Consider the following 25,123-nt stretch of genomic DNA (forward strand, 5'->3'; position numbering starts at 1 on the left):
TCGCCGCCAGACCCAAAGCTAGAAAAGCTCCTAAAAAGAGAAAAAAACATTATTTACAGTAACCCACATGTGTCGCTTATATACAGCAGTTATATAATAAATGTAAAACTTACCAAACGTGTAAATGGTGTAGATTGTACAGAGTGTAGTGTGTTACGTACCTTGAGAGAAGGAATCCTCGCTTAACTTAAAAGCGTTAAATTCAAAAGCAAACACCATGCTACAGGAAATAAATGTTTACCTCAATGATGATCAGGGTTCCATAGCATGGAACCCTGGAGTTTCCGGAGTCTAATACCGCCGGCGCAGCGAGCCCCAATTATTAGTATGCCAGAAGGGAATGTTATTACGCATGCGTGCTAAAACAGACATACGACAATGCATTAGTACAATACACTAATAATGTTGAACGAAACGTGACTTTGATCTGCCATTTTCACGGCAACCACTGAGTTTATTAAACTGTAGGATCTACAAAAACTGTTTGGTGAGCAGAAAGTAAGAAAAGTATAACTAACACTTGTAATACGATTATGAAAATGACAGATCTTCAAATAAAGCAATGTCTACTGTAGCTGGTGTTTTATAAGCATTGATAAATATTTGTTAAACTCCTTAACATAGCGTAGCATTTGATAATAAGTTGTCTAATATCCTCATTTTTACCTTTTTCATCTTCTTGATTAAGTATATCGTCTAGTATACTCCTTTGCCGTTGACTACGTCTCAATAGCGCTTCTAGTTCGTCGTCCTCCTCTTCTACAGCGTGAAGATTAGGAACATGCTTTTTCTTCTTTTCAAAACTTGTTTCTGTTACATTTTTCGTTAAGTTATCTAAGTTCTTCAAGGGCGAAAGAACTAGTTCCTCCATTATCCTACTTTTGACATCTTCAATTTTATTTTCAATGTTTCTACATTCGTCATCAAACTCTCTCGAAATATTAATTAGTCTTTCTGTTATGTCATTTTCGTAGACTTTCTGTGAAGTTTCTTTGACGACAAAGGATTCTTCCCCATCGTCAGTGAAATATTCTTCTTGCAAAGACGATTGGCGTACGTATGAATCTTTGCTGAAAACTTTTCTAGTTTCATCGATATCGAATATGGATTTAGAAAGGTCTTCGATGGAGATTTCTCTGGACAGTGGTTCATTTTGCCAGCTAGTATCATCTTCTGAGACAGATCTAATAGACATGGTCTGATTGGATTGATGTCTGCCTCTAACGGAGCTATTCTCACATTCTGAATCTGTTGCTGGTTCTTCAATGATACCGTAAACGCCTCTACGTACATGATCAGGAATTTTAAACTGCCCAAGTTCAGTTAAAAAGTAACTGTGACTAGCAATCTCTTCTACTTCTAAAGATGTCTTATGTGGTTTGTTAGGGGGTATAATCCTTCTGCTAAAGTCATCATCATCGTAATATACTGCGGTGGATGTCATTTTGTGTAATGTTCGAGTTTCGGCTGGACCTAACAGTTAAGATATTATTATGTGTGGTATGCTCTAATAATACTTTTTCTTAAAGCCATGCAGTGAAACGTAATACTTAGATAAAATGTGTTGAATACTTGTCAAACTAGATATTTTGTAATTATTGTGACTCCCTTCAGAGATTGAAATTTCTATATTTCGTCACAAGCCAATTAAGCATTTATATTTATATTTGGATGATGTTTCATTTAATTATTATTTTTTCTACAGTGTGGAAAAAATATGGGCCCTGGAGGGAAAGTGCCTTAACACCTGCAGTTTTGTTTCTTTTTGAAAATAAAAGAATGTTTCCTTTATGTAAAATGAGCTAACTTAAGGCTAAAACCTTCCCTCCAGGGTCCATTATTTTTTTCCAGTTTATATACAGATATAAACTTCAATCTCGTTAAAATAAAGGTTTGTTTTAGCGTATTATGAATAACTGTAAAAGCTATCGAATCAAATTAAGAAATGAACTATGAAGTTAGAAATAGGAAGAGAAGGTAGGAAGCCCCATACTGACCTGTAATGATCGCGCCGTTAGACCTGGTGCTACTGACTTTAGACATAACTATACTGCCATCACCACCGCTCTTGAAGGTTGTTACTGTTTCGAACACGCGGCCTAGAGAAGAACCACACTTGTGTTGTTAGAACACAGATTAAACGCATGCAACATTGTCATATCCAACAAAAAGTACCCAGTTTCTATTAAAAATATACATGCATGAATTAAGGTCTGTTCATTGGATATGTAATGCAAAAGGTGATTGAAGCTGTTTGGAGAAACAAGCTATAGTCTTGAATGTACCTTCACTTTCTGCACTCATAGGTTCTTGAGCGGATTTCTTTGTAGCTTTTTTAGGAGTCACAAATTCTTCTTCCACGGGGATTTCTTCTACGATTTCAGGCTTGGTGACTTCTTTCTTACCAACTTGACTCTCTTCCGCCTCTTCAATGATCGGCTGTTTTTCCTTTTCATTGTGGTTTTCATCCCAGAATGATTTTTCCTCGGCAACTTCAGGTTCCGTTACCGATTTCTTAGCTTTATCTGGTTTCGAATCACCCACTTCTTTAGCTTTAGATTTTTTAGCTTTAGCACCATCATCCTCATCCCAGAATGACTTCTCCTCAGCAACTTCGGGTTCTGTTGCTGATTTCTTAGCTTTCTCTGGTTTTGAAGCATCAACTTCTTTAGCACCTGGTTTTTTAGCTTTAGCACCATCATCCTCATCCCAGAATGACTTCTCCTCAGCAACTTCGGGTTCTGTTGCTGATTTATTAGCTTTCCCAGGTTTTGAATCATCGACATCTTTAGCACCTGGTTTTTTAGCTTTAGCACCATCATCCTCATCCCAGAATGATTTTTCCTCAGCAACTTCAGGCTCTGTTGCTGATTTTTTAGCTTTCTCTGGTTTCGAACCATCGACTTCTTTTGATCCTGGTTTTTTAGCTTTAGCACCATCATCTTCATCCCAGAATGATTTCTCCTCAGCCGTTTCTGCTTTTGTTTTATCTTTTACCGCTGCCTGTTTTTCAACCACATCTTCTTCCAAGAGAGGTTTTTTCGTTTCTTCTTCTAATTCATTTTCGATAACTTCCTTTGATAGTCTCGTATGTATTAACTTTGCTATTGGACATGAATAAAATGGTTATGATAAAATAGGGTAAAATAAAATTTGGACATGTATTAAGGACGTTACTAATGTCTATGGTTGGTGAGGGGTAAAATGCAAAACTGAACGATATTATCAAACCAAATTAATCTCAGAAAAAATAGTTTCCTCACACTTAATTACAGAACATAATGCTTGATAATATCGCTCATTTTGAAGTCTATAACGTTTATATAGGTGCAAGAGCAATCCAGTCACGTAGATGCTTTAACTCTCTACCAATTCCATATGGTACTACACCACAAACTAACTCGTGCAGTAATGCAACTTCGACTAAACTCCAATTCATTCTATGTTAATAGTCAAACTACTGTACCTACGTAAGATATTTTGTCCTGTGTGCCAACGTTGATACATTACCAGTGTCGTGGTGTGGGTTTGCGTGTGAGGGGACTTCAGTCGCGATATGTGGGCATTTATATACTTCTGAACCACCTTACTTTAATTTTGTTTCGATATTCTTTAACTACATGATACCATCAAATCCATTATATGAATGAGGCTTCCAAATAGGCTCAATTTTAAAACTGTTATACTACAGCCATCCATTTGCAGTAGCTTTTCCAATTACATCTACAGTCCAAAAAGGGTCCCTATCTCATCCAACCAAAAATGTGACTTCAAATTCATTCATAACTTCATTTAGATTTTAAACCCTATATCTTGTCAATAAAGTTGCTATTCAAATGTACTCACTGTGTATAGTGACTGTGCTCTTGGACGATACGTTGCCCATCTCGTTCTCTGCCCTCACTTCGTACTCGCCACCATCTTCTTCTTTCACTAGAGTCACTGTCAGATTGTAGTTTTCTAACCTGTAATTAAAATGAGTTCTTGAATAATAATAACCATAATAAAAATAGGACTTCTTTAATTTTTAATTTAAAATTCTGTTTAGGAACTAAAAAGTGAAATAATTTGTTGAAAGTAATGATCATGTTTCAAACAAAAGGGGATCGATGACTCCTATTTAAATTGGATTCATGCTGCTTATAGGATATTCCAAGATCTCAATGTAAACATGACCTTAGTCATGGTTAAGTAGTTTCCCAGAATAAGTCACATCTTCGTCATAAGTTTGGGATTTAACCTCTGTGTCCACGGTATTTTAGCATCTGACGTTCCCTGGAAGTTGTCTTACCTCTGAGTATCCCTCTCGATCTTGATTCTCGCGTCAGTGGTGATCTCCTTGCCATCCTTGTACCACTTAACCTTGGGTTCTGGGCAGCCCTCCACTTCGACCTCCAGTTTCAGGGTCTGGCCTTTGTCCACCGTCATGTCGACGAGACTCTTAGTGATGCGGGGTTTTCCTGAAAAACGACATTTATGAATGTGGATATAAATTACTTTTACACATGTTGTTTTTACTAGTTCTATGAAATTGATACTTTTACCTTTACATATTTATTTATGAATTTATATTTTATTTTCATTATCAATATTGTGAATGTGTTTTTTTTAAGTTGTCTAATCCACAGTGCGATATTTTATAAATAATCAATCTAGAAAAACATCGTTGAGACTTGAACTTGTGAAGGACAGTTTAGGCTATGCCGATTCCTATAGGCAATGATTGCTTTACCAAGTCGAATTAATTTTTAATGTCTTCAATCCTTGGATTGAACTGGATTAAATCTAGCTTGCAAGATTTTTCTTAACTACTTAATGTAATATTGTAAGATATAAAAATATATATTAAAAACAACTCACTCTTTACAGTAAACGTTGCCTGGCAGGAATCTTCACCCAGATCATTGGAAACTTTGCAAGAGTACTGCCCAGAGAGCTCAGAAGTCACCTCCTTGAGAATAAGCTTGTGCGTGCTGCCGTTGTCCACGCGGGTGTACACGGACTTCTTCTCCGAGATTTCTACGTCGCCTAGGTACCTGGACAATAATTGAAGTGATCAGAATATGACTAGTGAAAAGGTGTTTGATAATATGATTGGATGGTATGGATTTATAAATACTTTGTCTATATGATATAAATATCTGTCCTCATGACTGAGATCCAACCGGTGTCTATATCATTCATCCTTGACTTATCTCCCATAAAAATACAAGATTGATACAAGAGCATTAGCTTCCAAGGTTTTAATCGTCTTTAGATAAAACGTACCATTTAACTTGAGGCTCAGAATACGCCGCGATATCGACAATTTTGCGTCACCTTTATCCGCCACTGTGTCCTCAAGTTTCAGTGTGAAGTTGGTGGCGTCGCGCACGCTACTTTCGTTCTTGATGTATCTTCTGTAAAGTCTATATTTGGTGGACACTGGATCCCCGCACAGGTTTTCATAGTCTTTATCAAATAAAACGTACCATCTAACTTGAGGCTGTATCTGTATCCTGATGCGCCGCGACATCGACAGTAAAACATATCATTTAACTTGAGGATCAGGATACCCCGCCACATCAACAGTGAACTCAACATTATTGTCGCCTTCAGCTGCCATTGTGTCTTTAAGATTCTACGTGAAGTTGGGTGGCGTCGCACACGCTACTTTCGTTCTTGATATATCTTTTGTAAAGTCTATATTTGGTGGACACTGGATACCCGCACCGAGGTTTTCATAGTCTTTATCAAATAAAACGTACCATTTAACTTGAGGCTCTGGATACGCCACCACATCGACAGTTAACTCCACATTGGCGTCACCTTCAGCCGCGACAGTGTCCTTGAGTTTCTGTGTGAAGATGGGAGCGCCGCGCACGCTCAGGCTGCATTCGTCTGTGACTGTGCCGTGGATGTTGCGCACCTAGGAAAAAACACAATATTTAGAAGACTGCATTAGGAGAATTCTATGGGTCCCGTACAAACACATGGTTTTGTGTTTCATTTAATGATTTTATTTTTCTGAGCCCCTCACAATTCCTACAAATGTAGTGCATAATCGTTTTCCATCGTATTTTCTCGGAAATGTTGGTATTTGTCATGCTACTTCAGTCAACCTCAGTACTACTTGGACCGAGACCAACTGAAATCGCAAGTCACGTTCGTACGTTTCCGTGAAAATACGATGGAAAAATGATGCACTACATCTGTAATAAAATTCGTGTATGTTTTATATGGGTTCACGCAGTAGACAACTTAATTATAGAAACTAATACTCGTACATAAACTCAATAATTCAAAATTCTTGTTTTCCATACTTAAAGACGGCTTCTCAGCGACCGTGACGACACGGTCACTTGCCGTAACGCAAATAGAGTACGATTGTCAGACTTTGACTATCATTTTTGACTTTTGTATTGCTTTAAGGCAATGTAGACATTTGATCCTCAAAATAAACCTGATCGACTGATAATAAAAGCTTGTCATCTAGCCTATTATTTTCAGAAGAAGTTATAATAAATGTTACCTCGCAAGAGTACTCTGCAGAATCGGCTCTGGTAGCTGACGTGATCACAAGACTGTGCGCAGACTCTGATGATGAGAACTTCACTGTTGAAGACTCCTGCAGCTCCACTTTGTTCTTAAACCTGCACACGTTACATTTTCGTAACGTTAAAGTTCTAAATTAAGTGACAAATCATTTTTTTTTAATCAATAAAAAAAAATACAGATCAATGTGACCGAAGATACATTAAATTCTGAATCTGTTTAGATCAGACATTCAGATGCGTTGGGCAATTTCATTTCAATGTCATCTCACACGCAGCAAGTACGAGCAAGATGTCTAATGACACCAATCAGCGTAAGTGATTAAGGTCGTATCATAACAAGATGAAAATCTTAAGAATTTGTTAAATTAGCATGGGCCTATTGCTCTTGTTACCACTTACCATTTAACTTCCGGCGCTGGTTCGGCTTCGGTCTCAATTTTGAAGGTAACGGTTTCCTTCTCGTCACATATCTTAGTCTTGCCCAGTTTCTTGGTGATCTTGGGTGCGGATGTCACGTGCCATTGCCAGAAGTCACTGCATTGGTTCACTTCGTTTCTAGAATACAGAAGTTTTATTTGGTTTATCATGACAAAAAAGTGCTAGCGATCATTTCTAAGTTTTTTTATTGGTTTATATTTTGTATTTAGGTATATGATAGTCTTTCATTCTGTTGAAAGTGGATCATTCGTTTTGTTTGTTCGAGTGTCGTTATTTTGGAGTAACCATGGTTATCAGTACAATTTGATACTGGGTTAAAGGGTTAACCCCGGGTTAGTGGGATGGTGGTGATATATCTAGTTTCCAATTTCATAAGACTAGCTACTACAACTACTATGACACAGGATCACTTCCTATCTGATGCTATGAAGGCCTGGAATTTTGGTATGAGAATTAGAGAAATAAATCTTACTTAGCAACGACGGAGTAAGAGCCAGTATCAGTCAGCTTAGCATCCTTAATAGTTATCTTGTAGACCTCGTCAGACTTTTTGACTATCTGGATGCGTTCCGAGCTCTTGATCTCCACGCCGTCCTTGTAGAAGGACACTTCTGGGGCCGGGGTGCCTTCGATTTCGATGGTCACGGTATGGGTCGAAGATACCTGGAGAAGAATAGTGTTTTGTAATCTTCGTTTCATTATTGTAGAAATGACAGTTTCGTAATCAAATAGCTTCTTAATATTTGTTCTTATCTTCCTAGCGTTTCAAGTCCCGGTTTATGACACGGCTTGATAAAAAAGCCTGAAGTCCAATCCCGGGGAAACATAACCCCAAGTATTTCTTCACTGTAAAGCGACTAGTACACATCAAAGGATATTTCGCACGGTACGAGTTTATAGTTACTAACTACACCACCTCCTGTGAACTTAGAACGATGAACATTAAACGAACATAGATAAAAGAACACTTCTAAATGCCTATATCAGCTAGTCTGGCAAGAGTTACCAAGCTTCAAGTGTGCTAAAATACCTGAATTAGCTCAAGTCATTTCTCTCAGGATTGCTCATCCGTTTTAGGTTGAATGAGTGGCACGCGCAGATGATATACGAGATGGTCTGATATGTGAGGTCGGTCGGTGGCAGCAACGCGCGGTCCGGACGAATGGTTTATGTCAATGCAGACTACATATTGTCGCGATCTTTATCAAAGAGTGAATGAAAAGGAACATACCATGCATGTCTGATTCTCAATCTTCGTCTTAATCTTAGGCGCGGCCTTGACAATGAGGTGCAGCGTGGTAGTATCTTCTCCAAGCTCGTTGGAGGCGGTAACGTGGTATGTGCCAGCATCTTCGCTCGTCACGTTCTTGATCACCAGAGACATGGTCTCATCGTCTTCATAGAGGAACCTGTTAAGTATTTGGATGTTAATTTTCAAGTATCACAAGTATCAAGTAGGTGTTATTTTATTACAAAGTATCAAGATCAAGTTTGCTCGAGGATGGCAAACAGAGATATCGAAATGAAAATTTCTACAAAATTCTATTGCAAAATTGAAGGATTGCTTTTTCCACTTCCTGCTTTTGTTCATTGCAATATAGGGGAGGCTGGCGAAAGCTTAAATATACGAAAGCAAAAAAGATAGAAGAAGGAAGTTTCTGAACAAAGGTATGTAAACAAACCTTACGGAAACCCAGGGAGTAAAATTTTTATTCCCTATTATTAAACAGCTTAATTAGCTTTAACGAACTTATTTCCTACATAAGCAATCCCCTGTCTATGTTTAATTATGATAATTACTTGTGCCTAGCATCAGCTTCCACGACCTTCCCTTCCTTCTTGAACACGATTTCGGGCTTAGGGAAGCCCTTGCAGGTGAGCTCAATCATGGCCGACGCTCCGATAGAAACAACCGCCTCACGGTGTTCAATTACTAGCTTAGGCTTCTCGGGCTCACGGTGGAGGACGGTCACGGCACCTTTTGAGGAAACGGATGATAGTTAAATCATGTTTAAACATGTGTGACAGAAAGCTTGAACAAAACACACAACACACAATACAACAACAATATACCAGTATGCAATGAAAAAAAAAACAGATTAACATCTTCTCATTCTTCAATCAATTTGGCTCGAAGTTGATCACGTTTGTAAAATTGTATACTAATACTAATTGTAATTGTATTGTATTGTATTGTATTGTAATTGTATTGTATAGATCGTTATCAGATCGGATCACTTATGATGCGGTTTCTGGGTGCGGCGGCGGTGTGATAACCGCCTAAAGCAAATGTAGACAACAGAAGAATGTTTTTAGACCGCCAGTTTTACTATTTTTCGTTTGCTAGGTATGCTCTATATTATTATCACGCGTCATACGCGTCATACTCGTGAACGGGTGCTGTTCGTGGAGACCGGTCTGTTAAGGTTTACACGGGCTTCATGTTACGTTGTAAGTACCTATGTAACTTTACTTTTGCGGGCATTAACGTGAGACACTTCATTCGGTTCTTGTCTGTTTGACTGATTTAATTTCTTCTCTTTTTATTACTTATATAAAAATTCAAGTCTTGGAGACCCTTTACACCTCTAAGGATAATATGATGATTTATATTTTTTATTAGTTTTTTTTATTTAATTTGACATTTAGACCGGATACATCTCTATAAAAGTATCTAATATTTTATTGATTCCATATTTGTAATTGTTTTTTGTAATTTTTGGTTAGTTTTATTGCTTGTAAAAATTGACATGTAAAAGTGCCTCTGTGGCCTATTTGCTGAATAAATGTTTGATGTTTGATTGATTCGTCATACCCTGGACTGTAAGTTCAGCCGAGCAGGAGATGTTGCCAGTAGAGGTCTTGGCTACGCAGGTGTAAAGTCCAGCATCTTCTGGTTTCACATGCTGGAACACTAGTGCCAGAGAGTCCTCGTCGTCTCCCAGCAATACCTGGAGAAGAGAAGACATAATATACAGTTTCTGAAACTTTTGTTTCGGAGAACAGAAAAATAATTAGCTGTCGCGTACCTTGAATCTCTCTTCAGGATCGAAATCCACTCCGTCTCGCTTCCACGTGAAGGACGGTTTCTCTCCTTTGGTCAGAAGACCTTCACCACCAGGCGCCAGTTCGAAAAATATGTTCTTGTCATCTGAAAAAGAATATGTTTCTTAAGAGAAGTTCAAAAATAGTCGGTCTCAATATCTCAATATTGTTAAAGTGGATTGTGCCGTATCTCGAAATTCCGTTATATTTACGTTAGATTACATCCGGTTTTGATATACATCGAGACACTAATTGAAAAGAGTAAAATACAGATAGCAAAGGTAAAACAAACAACGAACATATTCTTCCTTTCTTTTATTATCCCTTATAGGGATAAGTTCGCCTTTGTACTTCCATTACTGTAATTTATTTTTGTAAACCTGTGATGTGTACAATAAAGTGATTACTACTACTACTACTACTACTACTACTACCTACTACTACTACTACTACTACTACTACTACTACTACTACTACTACTACTACTACCTACTACTACTACTACTACTACTACCTACTACTACTACTACTACTACTACTACTACCTACTACTACTACTACTACTACCTACTACTACTACTACTACTACTACTACTACTACTACTACTACTACTACTACTACTACTACTACTACTACTACTACTACTACTACCTACTACTACTACTACTACTACTACTACTACTACTACTACCTACTACTACTACTACTACTACTACCTACTACTACTACTACTACTACTACTACTACCTACTACTACTACTACTACTACCTACTACTACTACTACTACTACTACTACTACTACTACTACTACTACTACTACTACTACTACTACTACTACTACTACTACCTACTACTACTACTACTACTACTACCTACTACTACTACTACTACTACTACTACCTACTACTACTACTACTACTACCTACTACTACTACTACTACTACTACTACTACTACTACTACTACTACTACTACTACTACTACTACTACTACTACTACTACTACTACTACTACTACTACTACCTACTACTACTACTACTACTACCTACTACTACTACTACTACTACTACTACCTACTACTACTACTACTACTACCTACTACTACTACTACTACTACTACTACTACTACTACTACTTTCAAGAATCTTCAAGATTCAACTGAATATAGCAGTAAACTTGCGGCATTGATATCCAATATACCCATCGGGATGTTACATAGCATGACATTGTACAGAAGTTACGACTTTATGCAGAAACTACATATTTACAAATTTGCTAATGTAGCAATTAATTAGCATAGTACTTAGCAAAGTAATTAGAATAGTAGCAAGTGTAATTGGTGTAAACCGTTCTTGTGAATATAAATAAATAATACCTACATATATTCACATTACTTGTATTTAGAGTAGATATAGGTATGTAGGTATTGTAGGTAACAGAGGTCAATTATACGATTTTACATTCGAATCTCATTCATACAAATTAGATTTTGTTGTAGAAGCATTAAGACAAGTTACAAATCACTATTCCAGTCATTAGATACTATAAATAGTAGACGAAAATCAACAAGTTTCTAAATTCAGCGTCTTGTATATTTTTGGTCCAGACTCATAAATTGCTGGAAGCCATCCAAACATCATAAAAACTAGGTCTTATAGTATGATTATCGTTTGTTATATGCAAAAGTTATATGCGAATTGAACAGCTGCATTATGCAAGGATTTTAAAATAATGCAGATATTAATAATTCATAGAATAGAATAGAATAGAATAATGTTTATTGTATAACTGTGTACGTACAAAGGTGGTAATTAAAAATAATAAGTATCAACAGTATAATATATTTTAACACTGGCAAAGATAGATATAACTCCGTAATAGATGGATACAGTCAAAGGAAAAAACGTGCCTCGAAAATCAAGAAAATTTGATTCTCGTTCAGAGGGCGCTACTAGCTTTGGCTTACTGTCATATAGATGGCGTTGACGGTTTCGTTTGTTATTTAACAACTTTAACGCATATCAGTGAAAGAACATGGGTCAAAATCATAAAAATAATTAATGCAAATAAAAAAAAACATTTATCCATATTTAAATACATTTTATCGTATTTTTATAAATATTTATTTTTAGTTTTAAAGTGTGTTGACAGATGGCAGTGAATTTACTGGGGTTACAAAATTTACTATGACAGTACCGCTCTAGTATAAGTTACTCTATGACACTGGTAAATACAGTAAAAGACAAGTAAAAGGACAAGATAGTAAAATGGCGCACTATTTAATAAATCGTATTTCCAGCACTATTTTCAATTTAAAATACTTTTTTCCATAACTATTTACCTGTGTGTGTCATTTCTTTCAATAATCTTTCGTTACATTGTCTTTAAATTTCGATACCATATATTGAAGAATAATGGTGCTGACGCTACCATCATGTCACTTTTGACGGCTTCATAATAGCGAAGTGTTGCTTTTTTCTCTACTTGGTTCATGCATCTCCTTGTGGCTAACAGATCCTCTTGATCTTCTTTTTTCATGGTTTAGACTCCCCATGTCTTTCAATATGTGCGAAATGGAAGCTACTTAAGGAAGAAGATATAATTAAACGTACCAACGACAGTAGCTTTGGCCTAAATAGATTTGGCTCCATAGATGTTCATTGCGCGGAAGTAGTAGACGCCAGCGTCAGAAAGAACCACATTAGCGATGACCAGGTTGAAGAATCCCTTCTCAGCACGAGTGCAGATGATGGAAAAGTTAGTTTATAGACTGACGATCTTTCCACCGCAGAAGCTAAGGAAGATGAACACATGGTCTTACCAACGACAGTAACTTTGGCTTCAGTAGAGCATTCGCTATAAATGTTCATAGCGCGGCAGGAGTAGACACCGGCATCTGACGGGACGTCAGCGATGACTAGTTCAAAGAATCCCTTCTCAGTACGAGTGCAGATGACGGAGACGAAGTTAGTTTATAGACTGTAGATCTTTCCACCGCAGAAGCTAAGGAAGATGAACACATGGTCTTACCAACGACAGTAACTTTGGCTTCAGTAGAGCATTCGCCATAGATGTTCATAGCGCGGCAGGAGTAGACTCCGGCATCTGACGGGACGACGTCAGCGATGACTAGCTCGAAGAATCCCTTCTCAGCGCGGGTGCGAACGATGGAGACGCGGTCGGAATCCGAAGACGACTTGATTTCTTTGCCGTCGCGGAAGCTGGGAAAGACAAAATAGAGTGCGGTTATATGTCTGTATGTTCAAATATAAGAAAAGCACATCAATAAATTAATGTCAATCTATCAATACCAATTATTATTATTGGGCACAGATTTTATGCCAGTTTGAGGTATATGAGTAATAATTCTGGGTAACAATGCTCAAGCCATTAATTTCACTCAGTTTTGACTAAGAATTTTAAAAGTTACTCGACGGATGTTTAAAAAAGGGTTTATTTTATTTTATTGGTACAAAAAATTATAAAACGGGTACAATGATGTCTTGGGTGCTAGGTTGGAAGTGAATATTTGATTCCCATTTTAGCACCAGGTTTTAAAATGAATAAAAACGGAAACATACTTCAGGACATCCCGAAAATTTAAAAGGTAGCTAATACCCAGGGGTATTAGGACACAGTAGTAATTCTTTGATTGGCTGGAGGATCTGACCTTATGTAATGTGTATGATACAAACTTAAACTTTTTAAAAGATAGGTACTTACAACTTGACTTCCGGGTTGGGGTCTCCCTTGACCTTGACCATGAAGCGCAGATACGTGTTCTCCATGATCTCAGTATCTTTAAGTGCTACGATGAAGTACGGAGCATTCAGAGCGTTGCGTTCTCTGCGTTCCTCATTTGTCACTGTATGCACAAACATTTTGTCAGGACGATCCAAAAAGCACAATATCCTCACTCAAAAATTGTGAAGTAAAATAAAGAGTAGGTAACATACATAATTAAAACCAATATAATTTGATTCTAGAATGTAGACCAATCTGTAAATATTTGACGAAACAAAATTGCACCGATCTTTCGAACTGCATTACAAAAATTATCAGTAAGTGAAGTCGAGAATATAAAGGTTTTCACAATTTTGACTCTAATAAAGATGCTTAGTCCGTATTTTTAGATAACAATATTAATGTAGGTGCATAAGGTTCTGGTCGTGGTATGAACAATTTATTAAGTAAGAAAAGTAGCAGTGTCTGTCGAAGGTGCCTGTTTGATTGAACTAGTAAACATAGTTTTTAAAACTTTTATAAGTGCCGGCAACATTCATGCAAACAACATCTAAATACTCCGGTGAAAATACAAGAAAATTATAATAGTTTACAGATTCTAAATACTTGTTATACGCGTACGATGTCTTATTTGGATGTATTGCGATGGCAACATGCAAAGATATGAATGAAGTTTCAGAAATAGGTACTTATTAAAGATGTTTGTCCTTAATTTTTATTTGGGTTGATCAAATTGATAAGGGAATAGGATCAGCAAAATTGTTCTTGTTAAATAGTGTCATAACGCAAGAATAATCCTTAGTAAAAGATTATTGATGTGTGTAAGTTGTGTAATCATGAATGTGCCGTGTTGTGTAAATGTTTTGTCTTTGTATAGAAGAGTATTTTTGCGTCAAGTTACTACTTCACTGGCTCAGTGACCCAAAAAGGATCTTGGTCTCCTACACACGCCAGTTGGGTATTCCGAGGGCGGACAGGTCTTTTAGGGCTTCGTCACTCCAGCGGTATCTGGGACGCCCAGACGGACGTTTTCCGCCCGGGTGCCCCACATACGCTCTTCTCACAGCACGATCCTCTCCTATCCTCTCCAGGTGACCAAGGCAGCAGAGTCGTGAGACTTTGCGTCATGTTACGTATTTTAATCATGAATGTGCCGTGTTGTGTAAATGTTTTGTCTTTGTATAGAAGAGTATTTTTGCGTCATGTTACTACTTCACTGGCTCAGTGACCCAAAAAGGATCTCGGTCTCCTACACAAGAGAGCACCACGCTGCCCTATTCTGCGCCACTTCACGCCAGTTGGGTATTCCGAGGGCGGACAGGTCTTTTAGGGCTTCGTCACTCCAGCGGTATCTGAGACGCCCAGACGGACGTTTTCCGCCCGGGTGCCCCACATACGCTCTTCTCACAGCACGATCCTCTCCCATCCTCTCCAGGTGACCAAGGCAGCAGAGTCGTGAGACTTTGCGTCATGTTACGTATTTTAATCATGAATGTGTTGTGTTGTGTAAATGTTTTGTCTTTGTATAGAAGAGTATTTTTGCGTCATGTTACTACTTCACTGGCTCAGTGACCCAAAAAGGATCTCGGTCTCCTACACAAGAGAGCACCACGCTGCCCTATTCTGCGCCACTTCACGCCAGTTGGGTATTCCGAGGGCGGACAGGTCTTTTAGGGCTTCGTCACTCCAGCGGTATCTGAGACGCCCAGACGGACGTTTTCCGCCCGGGTGCCCCACATACGCTCTTCTCACAGCACGATCCTCTCCCATCCTCTCCAGGTGACCAAGGCAGCAGAGTCGTGAGACTTTGCGTCATGTTACGTATTTTAATCATGAATGTGTTGTGTTGTGTAAATGTTTTGTCTTTGTATAGAAGAGTATTTTTGCGTCATGTTACTACTTCACTGGCTCAGTGACGCAAAAAGAATCTTGTGTAGGAACACAAGAGAGCACCACGTTGCCCTATTCTGCGCCACTTCACGCCAGTTGGGTATTCCGAGGGCGGACAGGTCTTATAGGGCTTCGTCACTCCAGCGGTATCTGGGACGCCCAGATGGACGTTTTCCACCCGGGTGCCCCACATACGCTCTTCTCACAGCACGATCCTCTCCCATCCTCTCCAGGTGACCAAGCCAGCAGAGTCGTGTGGCTTTGCGTCATGTTACGTATTTTAATCATGAATGTGCCGTGTTGTGTAAATGTTTTGTCTTTGTACAGAAGAGTATTTTTGCATCATGTTACGTATTTTAATGTTCTTCTAACAGGTAACGTTTTCCACTGAATGATTTTTCTAATCAATATGCAAATTGGTATCAATTCGTTATATTAGCTTACCTTATCAACTTGCTCAACCCGATGGAAAAAGAATCAAAACTTACACTGAGAGACGACCAACTGCGCCGTGCAATGCGAGTTCCCCTTATCGTTCTCCGCCCTCGCAGTATACGTTCCCGAATCATCTTCCATACAATGCAGAATCTCCAGTTTATGGTCATAGGATTCATTGGTGATGTTCACTCGGTCCATGAGACGGTCCGTCAAAGGCTTGTTGTCCTTTAGCCAAGTGATTTTGACGGATTCGGAAGAACGGAGCGAGCATTCGAAGGAGGCATTCTCGCCGGCTGAGGACAGAGAATGGTTAGGAGAGTCCGTACGGGATTGTCGGGATGGTTGATGCTTTAAGTGTATTTACATGTACGTTTTTATTATCAATTATATAGAAGCGAATAGGGTGCCATAGACATCTGAATACGATTCCTGTTTTTGAGGTGTTATACCCGTTTTCAGACCTCTTTGAGCAACCTTGCTTATCATGACAAATTAAGTAGTCATTTCTTTGTAGTAACCTTAACTCGTAAAATAATTATATTAATTATGTTAAGACTATGCTTCTAAAAAAATCTGTTTCGAATGAATGTCATGTCCTTGTTTTCAGAACCGTACGGACTCTTAAAAGGAAGAAGACTACGAAGCGTTAGTAAATGTGTTGTGTATGTCAGTATCTAGAAGCGTATGTACAAGCACTAGTTGTGTGTCTACCATTGACGTGTGCACACCACTTACGCTCAATATTCTGGCCTTCCAAGGTCTTGGTGAATACCGGTTTTCCGTCCTGAGATTCGGACTTGATTACCCTGGTTGACTGGTATTCCCCGGTGCTTATGGTGCCATTGGCGATCTTGGAGTATTTGCTTTCGCCGTTTCTGGTGGTTTCGTGGCTGGACTCGATGGAAGTTTCAGTCCTGCTGGTGCCATTGCCGAGGCCGTATTTGGCAGCGATGCTGTCAAGTTTGCTGGTGGACTCGGACTCGATTTCATATTTGCTTCCTTCGACGTCATATTTGCTTCCTTCGACGCTATATTTGCTTCCTTCGACGCCATATTTGCTTCCTTCGACGCCATATTTGCTTCCTTCGACGCCATGTTTGCTTCCTTCAATGGAGCTGGAATACTTGGCGGACTCGTAGCGGGTGCTGCCCTCAATGGACCCGCTTTCGCGACGGGAGTAGCCGGAGCTCTCGTAGGAGGAGGATTCGTAGCGACCTCCACTTGATAGCTTGCGGGAGCTGCTGGAGTATTCTGAAATAGATAGAAATAGAAATAGAAATTAATAAGTCTGCTGGTCTTGACCTCAAAAATTAAAACACAAGAACAGGAGCACACATTAACATGTATTAAGTCAACCTACCTCCAGACAGCCGCGAACTGCGGGTATATCTCGACATTTCGTCTTCTTCTACAGTTTGACCGTTTGCGTTGCCTTCTTCAGTAGTAGTAACGCCACCGGCGGCGTTTACTTCTGCCTTACTCTCAACAGTAGCTCCTTCTTTTACACTCTCTAGAACGACAGTTTTCTCGTCAGATCTTTGTTCGGATTGTTTTACCTCTGCCTTACTCTCTACAGCAGCTCCTTCTTGTACACTCTCTCGAACAGTTTTCTCTTTAGATTTTTCTTCAGATTGTGCAGAAGTTTTTTGGACGGATTCTTGTGATTTTTGTTTTGACGAGATTACAGATTTCTTAACTAGATGACTAGATGATGTGGTTTTTTGTTCATCTGTGGTCGCTTGTAATGATGTTTTCTCAACGCTAGCTTGCGCTGAGTGTTTTTCGACAACCGATTCTTGTGACGATCTTCGCTCAGCGGAAACTACTGACTCTTGTGATGATTTGCGTTCAGCAGAAACTACTGATTCCTGCGATAGTCTGCGTTCAGCAGAAACTGATTCCTGCGATGATTTTCGCTCAGCAGCAGACCTTTCTGAAGTTTTTTGTGACGCAGAGATCAGTGAAGATTTTCTTTCGACAACCGTCGCCTCTGATGACGTTTGGTCGACTCTGGAAGCTTCTACAGTTGAAACAGATGATTTTTGTTCGACAGATGATGATTGAGCAGATTGCTTCTCAGAGCTCGCCTCATATGAAGAGTGAACAGTTGATTCAACAGTTGAACCTTGAACTATACTTTCGTGTGTACTCTCTTCAAGTGATGTCACGCGTACAGACGATTTCGAAGTAACTGATGATTCAACACTTTCTTCTATAATCTCTGCCTTACCCGCCTTCTTAGCAGTTTTGACCGACTCACTAACTTTAGAACTTTCGTGGCTCACAGATGATTTAGTTTCTAAACCTGATGTGAGTTCACTTTGTGCGCTGGTGATTTCTTGTACTTCACTGAGGAGTTCACTGGTTTCGGTCTTTGAAAGTTTTTTGGCTACCTCGCTTTCTAAAGATGCCTTTCTCTTGGATTTTAGTTGTTGCAGAGATTGCTCTCTTGTGAGAACTTCTTCAACTTCTATATCTTCAACCTTAGACTGCTTTTCAGCTTCAACTTTTGACCGTTTTTCTTGGACCTCAGCTGCTTTCGCGTCTTTTGCGTGCTCTCGCTTTTTCTTCTTCTCTTCTGCTGGCTCTGGCGAAGCTGCTTGTGGAGAAGCCGCTTCTGGAGAAGCTACTTCTGCTGGAGTAGCTGCTTCTGGTGTTAATAGTTGTAAGTCATCGGCCGCGTGTTCAGCTAATGCAACTGAAAAAGATACAAATAAACATTAAATAAATACCTATTGTAGTATATTAAATGATAATTTTACTACCAGCCAAACTTGTTCCCATTAAAGGTATTCATAGGTTTGAAGTACCTTTAAACACATACAGATGTCGGTACATGAATAATTATTTTTTGTATTTAAGTTTGAAAAAAACTGTATATATAGGAAAATAATTTGTAGGTACTCAATGATTTCCAAGAAAAAATAATTAGAATTGTCTAATACAAGGGATATTATAACAAAGTTTACTATATTCAGGGAACTTACCGACGTCGCTGATATTCTGCAAGATCTCCTTCAGCCAGTTCTGCTTGACCTGCTCTTTGTGGGCCGCTAAAGTTACGGACAGCGGGGGCGACTTCTGGTGAAGCTTAAACTTGAGCGGTTCTGTTGAAAGGTCGTCTACTTCGACTTCCGGTAGCTGGAAACATCATCATCAACATTTATTTAATGCAACCATGGTAAAACGCAAAGGTGTTTAAAGTTTAATGAGTACTGATGGACCCTATTAGGGTATCGCAGTTTACTGTAACACACATACAGAAGAATGGAGGTATGATAACAAAAAGATAAATAATCTTACTGAACGAAATGCCTGTACAAAGAATCGTATAAAAAACATAAGAAGGGATATTTGGTAATTCAAGGCTCTGTTACCTATCAAGTGATTCAAGAGAGAAATGAGATTGTAGACTTACCCACCACAAACGAGGATTACGATAGTGATATAACTGGAAACTTGGCGTTGGTCCAATTGCGGTTAAATTAGAAAACACAGTTGGTATTGAAGGTTTATAACTATGGACGCAATTATATTATATACATCACAATGAAATTTGTGAAGTTCACGTTAATTGTACACTTTAGGTATATACAAAAAAGCTTTAGTTTGGTTAAGTACTGTTTAAATTAGCAGATGGTAGGAAAATAACTTCGAATTGAAGATATTCATTGTATTTGAGCTCATGACTCATTCAATGTTGTGTTTAAAATAGCATGAGAGTTAATGTACTCTTAAAGAGAATTCGTTTATTCATAAGTACTCTATATTTAGTTAGATTGAATATTTAAAACAAACGACTAAAATGTTGGACACAACACAATTTTATATTATTTATATCGATAAAATAATGCGCAAATGTTTTAAATACAGTAAGCAAACAACATTAGTGCTCAACAAACTTGTAAGCACGAAAAAATAAAGAAGATAATTAATATATATATATATATATATATGTATATTAGAAAAGGCTTCTCAATACGGATCCTCTTGAACTTGACCATACCGATCAGGATTCTAGACTTAACGAGGAACTGGCAGCCAAACCAGTGAACAAGAAGTATATCGATCGTGTAAATGTTATCACAACAACCTGACATCCATCGGATTCAAATAGAAGAAAACTTACTCACCTTGATAATATCCTTTAGCACGAACACAGATCTATCATCAGAGACCCTCTTGACCTTGCAGATGAGGATTCTAGCCTTGAAGAGGAAGAGGTAGCGCTCCTTATGCTTGCCGTCGGAGTCGGTGACGGTGAACCAGTCGTGGGTGAGAAGTCGGCCAAGCTTGAAGATATTACCACGGTAACCTGAAAAATGAAAACAAAAGGTCGAGGGTTAGAACAATGTTTTTGCAATCGGTAAACCAAACTGTGAAAAGAAAGACTGTTTTTTTTCTACCAAAGGTTTGCAAAAACGAGGATGACAAATTAGCATTAAGTGAGTTAAGCGACACATATGTTATACCTATGAATAATACATTTACTTGATTTAAAAGTTTGGAAGTAAATTGTAGTTACCTTCGATGCTCGCAATAAACTTGTTGTCGGTGGCGCGGTTGGGAACGCCAAGGAAGAGTTCTAGAGCTTTCTGGAGGTCCGTGAAATCTTCGCCGAGGCGTTTGGAGTATTTTACTAGCTCCTGGAATAAGAAGATTTCAGGATTCAGTGGCCGAAGATCAACGAACATAACATTAACATTCGCTGGCTATTGATGAGGTCTTGGTGGTTCAGATGGCAGAGCGCTGGAGTATCGATCCAGAGGCCGTGAGTACCCAAGACAGTAATATTTCCACTTTTAAATTTATTCTAAGCTTAATAGCATCGTTCGCAGACGTTTTTGCTTTTTCAAAATTCAAATTACATTAATTTCCAAAAAGGATAGCTAGAGACCGACCGACCGACCACTTTTACTATTTTTGACCGACTTTTACACCTTAAACTTTTTCAAAAACTTTAGTTGTTGTTGTTGGTCGTCGTTCCATGTGATGTTAATTATTGTTATATTAAAGTCTGTATTATGTATCATAAATCATTTCTATAAAATTTCTACTTCTCTTAAGATCGGTGCCATGGGTCCGAGACATTCTGTATAACGTAGTACATAAACAATCAGTAAGATTGGCTCAAAAGATGATAAAAATGTGTATAACATTTAAGTTACAACAGCGACTAGTTTCCGAAAAATATATTACATAACTTTATAATTCAGCTTGCAAAACAAGCTGACTAACCTATCACTTCCTACTGATGAAATAAGCTACTCCTAATTACCATCCTCAGCCTATTTCAAGCTATAACATCTCATTATATCTCTAAAACTACGATTCAAATCCATATCCATATATCCTGGATCAAATTTAATCCAAAGATATTTATACACGACTATCGCGCATGGATCGTTAATATGGAGATGTGTGGCCATTATAATAGGTCAACGACTTAGTTACGCTCTGGTATGCAATTTGGTAGTGTTTGTTGACAAATTATGAACAAGGTATTACAGGCCAGATGTAGGTATAACAGTTGGATAGTCATTATTTTAGCTGACGCTGCTAAGGAATGTATATTTGTCTAGTGTACAGGATAAACAAGAGATGCAGATACTGCGAATATTATTATGTTGAGCGATGGTATTAAGATTGAAATTGATACTTATTAAATCACATTTAGAAACGGGTCTATCGCGAATTTATTTTGTTACCTTTATTTACCGACGTTTCGACACAGGTTTCACTGGTCGTGGTCGCGGCTAGGTAACAAAATAAATTCGCGATAGACCCGTTTCTAAATGTGATTTAATATGTGTTTAAACCGCGAAAGTTTTAAATGAAATTGATACTGTACAGTTCTCAGCATCAACAGTATATAGTGTGTATATTATACATATTATCTAATAACGAAACAAGAAAAGGTATATAGCTTTACATATATGTAGAACAAATAGATTGTGACAGATACTTTTGAACGCAAACGGTAGATATATAAGTACATACATACATATAATCACGCCTATTTCCCGGAGGGGTAGGCAGAGACCACGGATTTCCGGAGTATCTGTATTTAAAAAATATTACATTGTGGCAAATACTTTTGTTGCGTTGTTTCATACGCTTATATTAATTTTGTCTAAACTACATTCGTCTGGCCCCTTAAAAATTAAAAATGTCAATAAAATTGTACAATAAATTGCCTGAAGAAATTAAATAAGAAGAAAAAGAAATTACTTTTGCGAAGAAATTAAAACAAAGGCTTGTAACAAAACATACTATTCTGTAAATGAATATTTTAACGACCGACTATAAAGTGTTATTTTTGGTTTAATAAGTTAGTTACAGTTGTTACCTTGTGTAAAAAAAAACATTAGTTTAAGTTAGCTTAAGTTACTTTTAAGAATTGCCATGCCCTAACGGGGCTCATGTTTGATGCTTTTATCTTATAATAACCTATGTACAACAACATGAAAGCAAAAACTACTTGAATACTTGTCTGTACGATGATAAGATTCGAAGCATTTTGCAGGAATTGTAATAAATATTTACTTAGTTTACAGATTTTGGAAAAAGTAAAAGGTAATTTTTGACAAACTTTTTTTTTATGCCAATCTATCCCATTCCTATGGATCAAAAGCTTGTATCGGAGCAAAAAATAAAAACGCTAGAAAAGTAAGAAATCGAGGAAAAAAAGGTTTGCCAAAAATGACCTTTTTCCAAAAACTGTAAACGCCAATCTTCATTAATTTGAAATTGAGAGAAGGTCTTCTAAGACGATTTTCACGTAGCAGCACGGGATGTAGTGCCTCCCCTTATAGACCCAATAAGAAAACCACCCTGTATGTAGAAAACCTATTTATAGTAAGTCATTATGATTAGTTATGCATGAGTCGTTCGAATTTGATGAGGTGTCAGGTGCATCGTTAATTATAATGTCAAAACTGTCATAAACTGCGTAGTATTATCTTGCTAGAATACTGTGAAATCTGCACTGTGTTCAACACCTGTATATTCATCATGTTAGACATCACGATTATAACAGACAAATGTCTGTGTCTGTCTAAGGTCTGTTTTTTTATTCCGTAGACTAAAATGACGTTTCATGTGTATGATATGACATTTCTTAGTACCAACATGAAATGTCATTTTAGTCTACGGAATAAATAAAACAGAATAAAGACATAAAGTTATGTCCGGTAGGTATGAAACTAAAATGAAAAACAAAGCGCAAGATTAATTTCTTTTGTCATGTCACACAGTAAGAATAGCATTGTGGACAGTCCCAACAAGGAGCAATCCATGAAAACGGTAAGTTTTCATCTAGATTTTTTTAACAAAATTCTGTAGGACAAAGTATTGGCGTATTTTGCATGCAAATCGCTTACGAAATATTTGTTTTAAATCCGAATTACTTTGTCGACTTGCGTATTATAGTATAAGTAGATTAAACAGTTTATTAAGAAAACAAGCAGCTTTAAGATGATACCAATATTACACTATAAAAAGGCAAGCCAAAAACGAACCAGGCTCGGAAATCGTGAGACATATTACAAAATATTTATCAGTAAATGAGGATGGATTCCCAAAGAATCCGAAACATGTCGCCAAAAGCGACTAAAAATAATAGTGAGTAAAAACCGTACTGATAAATATCAGGCTCGGAAAGTCGAAAAAATGGGTCCGAATGTCCCTTACGTAACGATGGAATGCTCGACAACATTTTAATTGTTTGTAATGTTTAAGACACAATTTGAATCGTAGAGAAATTGAGGGAACTCTTCGAATATAAATGCTATATTACTTGAATTGTTTATTTCAATTGTAATTTGTAACTCGTACATTTGCAATTGGATTTAAGAGGATACACCGCAGCCGCGCGAAATCACCTTTTCATACAAACTTATTTAGTCCTCATTTTCCACTATTTTGATACAGTTTGCTGTATATCAACCACAGCTGCCCCCTGTGTTTGATTATTTTCAAATCTTTAATTATTATATTAAGAGTAAGAACCATTAAAAAAATCGGCCAAGTGCGAGTCGGACTCGTGTTCCAAGGGTTCCGTACATTACACAATTTAAAGAATGTATTTTTTATGTGAAATGTCTTTAAAAAATCCGTAGGGGTCGGATCAAAAACTAAGTAATTAAGTCCGACTCACGCTTGACTGCACATTTCTAATAGATTTTCCTGTGATCTATAGGTAAAGATCTATTTTGTGTATTTTTTTCAAAATTTTTGACCCAGTCCTTTCGGAGATAAAGGGGGGGGGGGGATGGTCATTTTTTGCCTATTTTCTTGAATAACTTCTAAACTGTATATTTTAAAATTATAAAAAAATACATTTAAGATTTTCACAATGAGCTCTTTCACTTGATATGTAACACGATATAGTTTGAAAAACTTTATTTTTAATTTTCTCATTTACCCCCCGAAAGTGGCCCCCGTCTTTAAAATTCATTTGTTTACGTTACATGTCCGTCTTTGGGTCACAAACTTACATATTATGTAACAAATTTCAACTTAATTGGCCCATTAGCTTCGGAGAAAATAGGCTGTGACAGACGGACAGACAGACAGACAGACAGACGCACGAGTGATCCTATAAGGATTCCGTTTTTTCCTTTTGAGGTACGGAACCCTAAAAAATGTGTATGAAATCTGTTTTACGCTCCTAATTTTTACACAAATAAAAAAGTCAAACATAGGGGCATAGCTATGGTTAATATATACATCTAAATATGTTAAAACATTTTCCATAAGAGGAAAATGTATCCTCTTAACTCAAGAACAAATCACCATTTAATAAATTGGAAATGCTGAAGAATCACTACATATATACTACATAGTATCAAACAAAGTCGCTTTCCGCTGTCTGTCCGTCTGTCCCTATGTATGCTTGGATCTTTAAAACTACGCAACGGATTTTGATGCCAACATAGACGCAGACGTCACCCACAGAGTAAACGCAGGATGGTTGAGATGGAGGACCCTAACCGGGGTACTCTGTGACAGCCGCATGCCAGTTCGGCTA

General features: G+C 37.8%; 1 protein-coding gene across 7 annotated transcripts in view; it reads right to left on the reverse strand.

Moving 5' to 3' along the window:
• LOC134756132 (obscurin) overlaps positions 1–25,123 on the reverse strand; it is a 159,874-nt gene that overhangs the window by 30,189 nt on the left and 104,562 nt on the right. For 4 of the 7 annotated variants that reach the window (XM_063692954.1, XM_063692953.1, XM_063692952.1 and 1 more), the window contains 22 exons: positions 20,618–20,738; positions 20,226–20,407; positions 19,080–19,233; positions 17,453–18,790; positions 16,828–17,343; positions 16,143–16,385; positions 13,744–13,885; positions 13,051–13,241; positions 10,004–10,125; positions 9,790–9,925; positions 8,775–8,952; positions 8,206–8,383; positions 7,447–7,637; positions 6,936–7,091; positions 6,512–6,632; positions 5,748–5,908; positions 4,861–5,036; positions 4,292–4,460; positions 3,847–3,965; positions 2,286–3,104; positions 1,998–2,099; positions 667–1,473 (listed from right to left, as the gene is read on the reverse strand). In XM_063692954.1, coding sequence (XP_063549024.1) covers positions 667–1,473; positions 1,998–2,099; positions 2,286–3,104; positions 3,847–3,965; positions 4,292–4,460; positions 4,861–5,036; positions 5,748–5,908; positions 6,512–6,632; positions 6,936–7,091; positions 7,447–7,637; positions 8,206–8,383; positions 8,775–8,952; positions 9,790–9,925; positions 10,004–10,125; positions 13,051–13,241; positions 13,744–13,885; positions 16,143–16,385; positions 16,828–17,343; positions 17,453–18,790; positions 19,080–19,233; positions 20,226–20,407; positions 20,618–20,738 — 6,322 coding nt within the window. The remainder of the gene's footprint in view (positions 1–666; positions 1,474–1,997; positions 2,100–2,285; positions 3,105–3,846; positions 3,966–4,291; positions 4,461–4,860; positions 5,037–5,747; positions 5,909–6,511; positions 6,633–6,935; positions 7,092–7,446; positions 7,638–8,205; positions 8,384–8,774; positions 8,953–9,789; positions 9,926–10,003; positions 10,126–13,050; positions 13,242–13,743; positions 13,886–16,142; positions 16,386–16,827; positions 17,344–17,452; positions 18,791–19,079; positions 19,234–20,225; positions 20,408–20,617; positions 20,739–25,123) is intronic. The other 3 variants (XM_063692949.1, XM_063692950.1, XM_063692951.1) reach the window with 3 other exon arrangements.

The sequence above is a fragment of the Cydia strobilella genome, chromosome 3 (assembly GCF_947568885.1).
Source record: "Cydia strobilella chromosome 3, ilCydStro3.1, whole genome shotgun sequence".
Lineage (NCBI taxonomy): Eukaryota > Metazoa > Arthropoda > Insecta > Lepidoptera > Tortricidae > Cydia > Cydia strobilella.